Here is a 10841-nt window from a genome sequence, read left to right as displayed (position 1 = left end):
TTAGATGAAGGCAGGAAGTTAAACCAGTCAGACATCCCTAAAGCGCATTTCCCTCAGAGGCCCCCACCAGGTGGCTGGTTCACGGTTTGGAGCAATAAAGTGCAAAAACCAGCAGTGGCCTTTGCTAATGGCGTCCACCTCCGTCCTGACCACATGGACCGCGACACAGCTTTACAACCAGACCGTTACTGGACGACATGCAGCGATGTCACCTGGAATATCCAGTGAGTGTCTGAGAAGCAGGCCGATGCCTCCAGGATAGTGCAAACATCATTTCCAGCATTCACGAGATGTTGCTAGAAAACACTGTGTCATGTGATGTTTGTTCCATCAGAAGTCCCTCCTGTCGCCACTAGGTGGCGCAATGACTGTACCTCTGCTTGTAGGTGTCATTTTATCCTGTGGTGTCAAGCTGCTCCAGTTTTGTGGTACAGCTCGCCATGGTAACGTCCTCTGAGGAAAGCTCCACATTTGGTGAGAATAGGCCTGCTGACATACAGACCTCCTGCAACATGACGACCTTTGACCCCCATCACTCAAGAGCAAGGAGCCTTGCAGCCTGTGCTCAGCTCATCTACTGCTCAGGCTGCAAGGCAGCATCATTTCCAGCCACAGCAGGAAGTTGTTTTCAGCTAAATCCACTCTGAGCTTCCTTCTTTCTCACCACCAACCAGCAAACGGACACAGTTAGCAATTAAGTGTTAGCTTAGTGGAGCCGTTAGCAGCTAAACAGCCAGATATTTGCCAGCAGACAGGCAGAGAGAGAATGTAGGACAGCTCCTCTCCACAGGAAAACCTAGTCTGTGAGTATGCGAATGATTCAGTTCAGCAGAAGGACGCTAAGTTTACGTTGGTTAACATGAGTTACTGTGGTAATCCGCATCAGCTAACAGGTAACAGTCATTTCCTCATGGTTCATGCTACTTCTAATAAGGCAGAACAGCTTGTCAGAATCCAGAACTGCTTTTAGATGCGTTTACGTTTAGCTTTTGGATTTACATCCTCTTCAGCACGCTTGGATCGTGTTGTCGCACCACAGTGGAAGCCACTGAAGTTTTGCTGGTGCTTTGATGAGCTCAATACCATTTTAAGGACAGGTGTATGACGTTATCCTTGGAATGATGCTGATCAAAGTGATGTTAGACTGCTACTTTCATGTTTGAAGTCATCCAACGGGCCAGATGGGACATCGTGCCGGGCCACTTTTGGCCCATGGGCCATGTGTTTGACATCATTGGCTTCAGCTACACATGCATACATGGAATCAGTCCAAATAATAACTAGGATAAGTATTTCTTTTTGAATCTGCAGTGAAAGCTGTAATGCTGACTTGAAAAGTTAAATAAACTCTAATGTATGAATGATTTTGAACATATAAAGGACTGTAAATCTAGTTTCAATGTTTTAAAATGTATGTTGTATGCCTCAAAGTATGTTAAGTGTTTAAAAACACAACCTGGGAAACACTTGGAAATCCCAAAGTCAACATTTTACAGAGAGACTAGTTGGACCAGTGGGAATGACTCTTCTCACAGTGACCGAGACTGAAACGTTGAACGAATCTCAACGTGTGAAATAAGTTCATCCAGGATGTTTGTTTCAAATTTAAAGAAATTCCAAATGTTGAATTTGGAAGGTTTTGATTCGTTATCTGTTGATTTACATTGTTTCAAAAAACCAAACCCTCTGAGTCATAAAGGAGCTGTACATTTAGATACCGACTGGTTTCTCCATGAAGAAGTTGAAAGGTTGCAAAAAACCTAAAGAGGAAAAAGCACTGACGCTCGTTAGCGAATATCAATATGCATTAATCGACCAACATCAACAACGTTGTAATTCATGCAATGATAAAGCTTCGGTTTCTATTTACGAATGTCTGCTGTTCAGCTACGCTGAGGGTAGCTAATGTCCATGTATGCCTTTAATTAGCCTGAGGATCGGTGGTGATCTGTTCTGAGGTCATGTTGATCCTCACCTCTGTATTCACGCCTGTGAACGTCCCGTGTTGTGAAGCTTTGCCACTTCCTGGGATGTTTGTGGGTGTGACCGCTCGAGGTCACATGTCAGAAAATGTTTGTCGTTGGTTTCATCCATCTTAATGTTTGCAGACACTTAAAGGTTCTTCTGTGTGTGTCAGATCCACTCGATCAGGAAGGATTTGTACGCGTTTGCTGTGAAATCCTGCACAGTTCAGGTCAGGAGCCGGCCGGCCCTGTTGTGGGCTGCAGCTTCAGCAGCAGCTGCAGGCTCATGCAGTAAAAATAGTCTCACAATGACAGAGCCTGAAAAAGCCACTGGCAATGGTTGACTTGTTTGAAGTGGGGCAGAGCCATCGTGGTTCACAGCACGGGCCGCCCAGAGAAACACACACACGCACACACACACGCACACACAAGTACACATATAACTGCAGGGCCCAGTGTTCAGCTCTGCAGGTCTGCTGTCGTCAGGGCCATCTGGGCGCCCACATGCTCCCAGATGTCCCCTCTGTAATTAGAGGCAGCCCCGGCTCAGCCCAGTCCAGCCTCGATCCATCCTCTCATTTGGACAGGCCCTCCCTGAATACATAAGCAGCCTTCCAACCCAGAGCAAGCCTTCACTGGAACGCTGGCTGTGCGAGTATAGGTTCTGATAATAGAGGAAGTTGGAAGACATCAGGTAAGGTGGGAGATAATATGTTCCTTAATTTTCGCCCCACTGGAAATCAGAGGCGTTTCTGTTTTATTACCTGTAGAGGTTACTGACAGGAAGGTCAGAGACCCGTAGCCATGACATGTGACAGGTCTGGTCTGATTTGTACGAACAGCAGAGGCAGCACAGTTCTTACTTGAGCTATCAACAAAAACCTTTCTCACATCACTGGGTAGGTGTCCATCAAAATGTCCATTGCCCAGGAGGCCGCCAAGGCCATGCTATCGGACTCCCTGCTGCAGGACGTCTCAGGGATAAACCGCATCAATCACCTGGAGCTGGAGCTCCCCCTGGACAAGGTCATCAAGTTTGTATCCGTCGGCCTCCCGCTGATGCTGGTCTGCATGGCCTTCGCCCGCGAGATCTCCCTGGGTGAGCAAATGCTGTCCTTTTTTAACACCTTGTTAGTACTTTAGTATTCCATTTGCTTTGGCCTCTAATTATACCCTGAATTCATGAGTGCTCATTTTTTATTCAGTGCCTACGCCTGTTTGTGTCACTGTAATGCAGTATTGTGTACAAGGCGTCCTTGGATAGCTTATTATACGCTCGCTTAAGTGCATTTATACATACCTAATATAAGTGTACTTATTATTCATGAGACCCTGGGTAGTTAATCCAAAGTTAACACGAAGGTCCAAAAAAAATAGCTATCATATACCAAAGAAGAGCGAGTGTGCTGGAACATGATTGATGGTGACCAGGAAGCTTTGACCCACATGAAGAACACCTCCTGCAGGAGCAGGCGGGTGAAGGCAGCAGGCTCTAATTTGATCTCAGCACTCACACACGAGCCTCATCTTTCACTCAGGAAACCAAAAATGATGCTACGAGGCAAGATTTCACAACCTGTTAACAACAAAAGAAGAAATGAGACTCACATTCAACATGAAGTAAATTATTTGCTGGATTCAATAATACATTAAGTCAATGTAAAGATGCTAATTTGTGTCTGTTCTCATTGGGTGGCACGGTTATGCAAAATTCACAGGATGAATTATAAATGGTGTCTTTTGCCTCTTTTATAAAGTGGCACAAGTTTGAAAACCTCCAGCAAGACTTCATTTAAAACTGTTAAACCAATGAGCATGAAGATTGTCCTGGTGGCGCTGACGCCCTGCTGACGGTGGCTTGTTCTTCACACTATGGTGTTTGTGCACTGCAGCTGATATTTTTGACCACCTCAAAGACGCACGAGCCAGCGGGAGATGACTTGGGGAAATGGGCACTTGTCCCAGCTAGCATGGCCAGCTATACCCGCTAGCATGGCAAGCCATACCAGCTCACACGGCAAACCGTACTCGTTAGCATGGCAGTCATCACTTACGTTGCACTACGCATATTGTTAGAATTGTTTCAGGCTTTACATGCGTGAACCAAGCTGTCACTGGCTCGAGTGTGTAGGTAACACGTTGTCGGGGATGTTAGCTGCTGTGAATGGGGAGAGCTAAGCTAACTAGCGTCTAGCTAACTATCAAGCCTCTGTGGCGACTGCTCAGACTGAATTGTCCTCAGTCAACCACTTCATGTTAAATTGGCAAGTTTAACTAGGGCTTTTGCTAGATAAAACAACCATAGAAAAATCTCCCATTTTTGCAGGAGGATGCTTGAAGTAGTAGTCATAGTCGTAGTGACAAAGTAGTATTAGTACAACACCAGCAGCAGTGTTCCCCTCCTCTTTTCCAGAAGGGAAAACCTGTGGATTCTGTTCTTTGGGGTTAATAAACACAAATGATCCGGTGTCCAAATGCACAAAATGTTCCTTTTTATCATGTGACTGAAGAGCTCCTCATCAACAGACGCGACACCCGAGTGGTTATGATGGTGCGACAACACAAAATAACAGAAAACCCTGACGGGGCTCCAGGTCTGCTCCACAGCTCGTCCACTGCTCAGCGTCTTTTCTGAACTGTTCTACATCAGACACAAGAAACATCACATGTAACAACCTGTCCTGTCACCAAATGTACGGAAGCACAAATGACAATCGAGACTATGACTGACAGTCGGTTCACGACGAGACTGATTTCCTTGACTTTTCACTAAACGCCATCTCCCTGGAGCTGGTCTGCAATCAGCCTGATGCTCCTGATGCTAATTGCCATGGGGGCTTGATTGAGCGTTGCATTGACTAACGTTGGCACACTGTAATTACAAGGCAAAGCTCTTCCCTGGCAACTCCCCTCTATTTGAGTCAAATGAGAGGATATGTTGATTAACCAGAAGGGGGTGCGGAACATGACGTGGTGCCGGCGTGCTCAGCTCAACTGATGGATCTTGGCGGCCTTCTGTCTGTGCCAGGCTGTGAGTGCTTGATTGCACTGCTGTCTGGAGTCTGGTTTACTTGGTTTGCTTGGACTCTGGGCCAAGAATTCTTGTAGGAGGCACAAATATGAGGAGGAACTGCCAGTGTTAATTGGGGAGTGGGAGTAGGAGATAGGAGCAGTGGAGGAAACAGCTTTGCCAAATTGCTCACAGGGGTGGGGGAACTGAGGAGGGGAGTATTTAACAAGATTTCATGAGAAGGTATGTGCTGTCGGTTTTGATATGAGGGGGACTTGTCATGTGCCCACTCGTGGACTCACAAGCAAACTGGAAAAACAGATTTCCACAGTAAGCTGCATGAAAGCATACAGAGGTGTCAGTTAGGGTTAGAACTGCAGCGGTCCAACCGAAGCAAATGTCACCACGATTGTGTGGGTCCTGTCATCATGGCGTTGGGAAACATTTCACCAACAATGTCACAACTGGAAGCATTTTCTCTTGGCCGCTGTTGCTGGCACCATTCTGCTGCAGGGGAAGTGCAGAGAGTATCCTGATCTTATTGTCAGGTGATGTCTGAGTCCCACTGCACAGAATGATGTGGGCCCTCGTCTGACACCAGTGGGCTGTCTCCACTCTCATCTGCTGAAGGAGGGAAGTTCTCTGTGCTCATCTGAGAGCAGACAGGCATCGTGAGATGTGCTGGAGGCTACATGGCGTTAAACCCTGGATTAATCGCACTGAGCATCACGAAAGTCCAGCAACATCACTCACGTCACTGTCACAGCTTGATCCATTTGGTTTGGATAACATTGGGACCTTTAGACACATACTGGAATATAACGCACTCCTTCTACGAGTCCAAATCCATACCTCCATCATAAATAAATCCACTCTGGAAACTTGAATAGAAACCCCTTCCCTATCCCAGCCCTCCACCCTCTGTCTTTTTATTCTGGGACGTTAATGCCTGGTTGTATTTGGTCGTAAAGAAAACATTTAGAGCCTTTAAGATACCACGAAGAGCTGCATCTTGACCAGCTTGTAATGTCTCTCCACCAATTAAACAAAAAACAAACAACCACTCAAAAAAGTCCTGGAGCCGACAGACAAGGAGGATGAAAACCCAACAAACAGGCGAACAGAACCTTCTTGGCTGAGGTATCAATAGAAAGATGTGCAATGAGCTCTGCAGGCGAGGAACTGTCTGGACTATGACAGAAATATTGAAATAAAGGAGTAAAGAATACAAGGCACCAATGAGATGTGTGACGTGGAGCAAAAACGAGGAAATGCACATGATAGTGAGATTGTGTTTGCAATTAAACTGAGTCACGTACTCCGAACTGTGGAGTCTGAATACGCTGATGGAGGTTTCTGAGAGTGACAAACATATCCAACATGGTTTCCTATGTCAACATGTCTTTAGTGGACCTTTAAACACAACAGATGTTTAGTATGAGTTCAGTCTGAAATACTTACCGTAGTACTTTCTTCCTTCTGTAAATATACATGAACATTTTTCCCAGCTACCATAATTATATTTGAGGTGTCACTATCAATAAGTCAGCTCCATACATGCACGCCTGTGGTGTAATTGGACCATGTAGTGGTTGTCTGTAATTAGATGTACTGGCAGTAAATTGGTATCCTGACTGTTTCTACTGAGCGAGAGCAGAGCAGATGTGGAGGCTGCGTGGAAAGATAAAGAGCCAGTCTTCTCTTGTGAGGTTCTCATGGAGCCGGGAACGCCCTCGCTGTGTCCCAGCTCTCTGTTTAAAAGGGTGGAGCGCTCAAATGTCAGATGGGTGTGGAGCCGTTGGTTAGATTATATGTGCGTGTATCAAGGTGAACTAAATATAAGGTGGGCGAGCACTATTTTGGAAAAGAGTCAGCCACAGTTTCTAAATGCCAGATTGGCATTTAGAAATGTATGATTTCTCCTGAGAAATCCTGTTGCAATGAAAGGAAAAGGGCAGTCGAAGCTCAGCTGTACGGTCCCGAGCACCGTGTGTGTGTGTATTTTTGAGTCTCTGTGTGTTGCTTCGAGGCAAATTGATAAAGCAAGATCAAAGGAGACTGCAGAACCAATTCCCCACATTAGCAGATAATGTTGTACATCAACATTTGTGTATTCCTCAGGCCCACAGATCAGCTGTTTCCCTCCCAGCAATTTCACCATCAAGCAGGCCAGCTACGTGGACACATACTGCTGGGACTCTCTCATGCATCACGAGTTTGACAGCAACGGGAACTTCGAGGAGCGCTCACTCTGGGTACACAAAGTAAGTTCCAAAATGATTTTAAGAGCCTGGTTAAGTAGCAGAGTGGCTGTTACGTTGCTAAAACCATTTGCCAGATATTTGGACCAAGTTCTCTTGGTACTGACGGCCCAGTTCCAGGGCTGCTGCTTCGTCACGCCACTGGGTGTCTCGGTAGCTTGATGCTGGCTTTGGTTGAGACAGTGTAAACAAGCAAGGCAAACTACTGTCCAGGATGTGTTTATGGTGCTACTGTGAAAAGCAGACACTCCGAGCCACTGCTGCGGAGCTTCCACAATCTTGTCAACCAAGTGTATATATAATGCTTTTACAAATAAAATTTGGAAAGTCGCAATCGAGCCATCCACCGGGCTGACTCACCTCTGGATGCGGACGTTTCACTACACTGGCAGTAAAGCCTGCGTGTCTGATCGTGACATGAGGCCTGTTGCGTGTCCTACACACATGCAGCGGTAAGACGTGAGGCAGTCGTAGGGAGAGAACATCCTCCCGCTACCTGCTCGGTTTAGTTTTTCCTGTCTTACATCTCTTCACTCTTCTCTTCTCGCTGTCCTTCCAGATGTTCCCTTACTCTCTCCTGGTCATGGCCGTGCTGATGTATCTCCCAGCTCTGATCTGGCGCCAGCTTGTCATACCCACACTGGGCTCAGACCTGCTCTTCATAATCGATGAACTCGACAAGTCTTACAACCGTTCGATTCGCATGGCCCAGAGCATCCTTGATATGCGCCAGAACACCAAGAACCCACTTACTTTTCAGGCTGAGCTGCAGAGGTGAGAAACCGGTGCCTGTCGGCTTGTCTCCTGAATATTCATCACTGATTATGCTGGATTCAAATGAAACGCTCATGCATGAATATGAAAAAGAGTTTCCTCATTGTGTTTATGTTCTTACCAGACCTGTTATGCAGGTTTTGCATTATTGCTTGAAAGTATGTGTGGTCACTGGAGCAACAATGGCTGAGGAATGTTGATGGAAAGGTGCCGAAGCCATCATCAGTTTCCATCGGTTTGAACCCGAAGAGGAAATGTTGTGTTGCCTCAGCAGAGACTGAGTGGTGCGCAGCTCTTTGTTGTTGAGCGCAGATGTCGGTTGTGTTGGGAGAGTGAGTGAACATGTACGACCAGGCCACTGACTTCCTTCTCCATGTCCACATGCAGGGCCAAGAAGAAGCGATACTTTGAGTACCCTCTGCTGGAGAGATACATGCGGTGCAAGCAAAGCTCCTACTTCCTCGTTAGCATGCTGTTCCTGCGAGGCTTCCTCCTCTTGACCTTCATGACAGCCGCCTGCCTTTATCTCGCCTACTTCCACCTTTCTGCCTTCCTACAGGATGAGTTTAGCTGCTTTGTCCGCACAGGCATTCTGCGTGATCAGAACTGGGTTCCAGAGCTGGTCCAGTGCAAAATGATTGGCCAGCTGGTCTTCCAGGTGATAAGTGTGGCCAATGGTGCCATCTATGTCCTGTTGGCACCCATCGTCCTCTTCAGCCTCATCCGGCTCTTTGTTTGGGACACCACTTTCATCTCCGTATACGACGTCCTCCCAGCCCTGGATCTTATCAACCGCCGCCAGCTGGGGTGCCCCCTGAATGACCTCAATGTGCTCCTGCTCTTCCTGCGGGCCAACGTAGCGCACCTGAAGTCCTATGGGAAAGTACGGGCCTTGTGCTCACTGCCACCACCGCAGGTTGGCAACAGCACTGCAGGACACGGCTTGAACGCGATGCTTAGTGAGGAGGAGATGGAGGAGCGGGAGGAGGCTGCGAGGGAGCTGGCAGAGGGGGTGGAGGAGGCCAAGGAGGAAGGAAAGCTTGACCTTGTGGATATCATGACTATTCTGGGAGCAGCTCACGGGAGAGTGGTGAACTGCAACGAACAGAGGCCAGTGGTGGAGGACGATATGAGCTTTGGTACCGTAACACTAATCTACACGCTCAAACGCATCATGCTAGCGGCTATTTTCACCTACATCATTTGGGATGTACAGAAAATCATAAAGTGAAGTTCAGACCAACAGATGCAAGCGAGCAATCAGCCTTTTTGCGTATGGCACCTTCCCTACATGATGAGTGCAATCAAAAGTGATTTAAAATGCAAAGCTGCCACACTCTCCCTCTGATGAAGGAACCAGGTTCTATCCAAGACAGGGAAAGGTAGCAAGTCAATGAGAAACATTTGTGGCCACGGGCAGTGAACCCAGACACCAGTGTTAGGTTAAATTTCTCTTCTGTACTGTTGATAACTGTATACATTTGTTCTTCTTACCAAACTGAACCACCTGTATTTCCAAGCATCCTCTAAAGACACTGGCTAAATATAGAAGAGAGGGATCTGTGATCATTCCGAGCCCTAACCGCCCTTTCCGTCTCTTCGCAGAGCCAAACCACCAGGGGTACCATGAGTTGAAGGAGTCTGCACCATTTAGTCATTACTAGGCCTCCTATGGACTGAATCAGTGTGATAGCGGTGGGGGTGGTGGACACTGCCCTCACTAGATTTGTAAGAGTACTTTACTCACAAAGACTCTGGATGCCAGTCAAGGGTTTCCTCTGTCTGAAGACAAAAAAAACCTCTCTTTAAATTGCAGGGCAAGTTTTTCTGGAAGGAAATATCAGTGGATTCTGTCTTCGGTTTGGTTTCTCAAATTAGACTCTGAGTCAATAACCCAAAGCACAAGGCAGGCCAGCGTCTCATGCATGGTCAGTACGTAAACACAGCAGAGAGACGAGAATGAATAAGCAAATATTACAAATCTGAGTTCTGAAAATATGACAGTAAGAAAATAGGAAAAAAGTATTTCTCTTAATGTGCATCAAATGGAAGGAAAAGAAAGAAAAGACAAAAAGAAAAGATGCATTACTGCAAGTAATAACGTCCTAAAGTCAAGAGCATCTTTGCTTCAATCAGGTTTTCCAAAATCTGAGTGCAGATCTACTTTGATCGCACACGGAGGTCAAGGCAACTCCACGTAAAGCCGCCGGTGCGAACAATGGACGACAGCGTCAGTACTTTGGAGGAAAGCATTGTACAGTATCTCATAGTGGCTTTCTTTTCTTTTGCTTCTTTCTATTGTTGTCAACTTTACCAACACAAAAATGTTCACCTTGTGATTTTACCTTTCTGTGAATTATGAAGATGTATTAATGTATGTATTATATAATGCTTAATAAATGACTTCTGTTAAATTATTGGTGCTCTCATATGTTTTAAAATGTAGTATCCTGGGATTTTGCATTGTATAAGAACTTTCTGTATTTTACAAACCACCGACCAACACATCAGAGATTCCAATGAAACATCTGGACAGCTGTTTTTGCTGCTTCTATCGTAGCACATGCCTGTGCACACTGAATAGATGAAACATATTCTCACCAAGGTGAAAACTAATACCTGAAACATGGAATTTTCTAACACTTGTTGACGTTGCAGCCGTTGTTGTTGCCGGATGTGCCGTGACATGAAGCCGGCCCTCAAACGTGGACTCTTGGTTCTTTAAAATGGAGGCAGGAGGATGAGGGAAAAAGCAGTGTGCAGCGTTCTGACACAGCAGCAAGCTGAACAAGATTTGATCTGCTTAATGTTCAAGCGTTGATTTTCCAGGAG

The 10841-nt window shown here is 46.3% G+C and overlaps 1 protein-coding gene across 2 annotated transcripts; it reads left to right on the top strand.

Annotated features, from left to right (window-relative positions):
- The first annotated feature begins 503 nt into the window (after positions 1–503).
- Positions 504–10367, top strand: LOC147249294 (pannexin-3-like). Of its 2 annotated transcripts, XM_086226299.1 has the most exons (6): positions 2633–2658; positions 2868–3063; positions 7096–7238; positions 7795–8009; positions 8397–9148; positions 9615–10367. In XM_086226299.1, exons 2-6 carry the CDS (start codon positions 2880–2882, stop codon positions 9671–9673), a joined length of 1353 nt encoding a protein of 450 aa, XP_086082425.1. In that variant the 5' UTR covers positions 2633–2658; positions 2868–2879; the 3' UTR covers positions 9674–10367. The 2 variants fall into 2 exon arrangements, with proteins under 2 accessions (XP_086082424.1, XP_086082425.1); XM_086226298.1 differs by lacking the exons at positions 2633–2658; positions 9615–10367 and adding an exon at positions 504–803 and having other exon boundaries at positions 8397–9336.
- Positions 10368–10841: the final 474 nt, after the last annotated feature.

This window comes from Aulostomus chinensis, chromosome 15 (genome assembly GCF_037954235.1).
Source record: "Aulostomus chinensis isolate RoL2024-O1b breed Wild chromosome 15, RoL_Achi_v1.0, whole genome shotgun sequence".
Lineage (NCBI taxonomy): Eukaryota > Metazoa > Chordata > Actinopteri > Syngnathiformes > Aulostomidae > Aulostomus > Aulostomus chinensis.
Note: the sequence above shows the minus strand (reverse complement) of the source record. Positions and strands in the feature narration are given on the sequence as shown.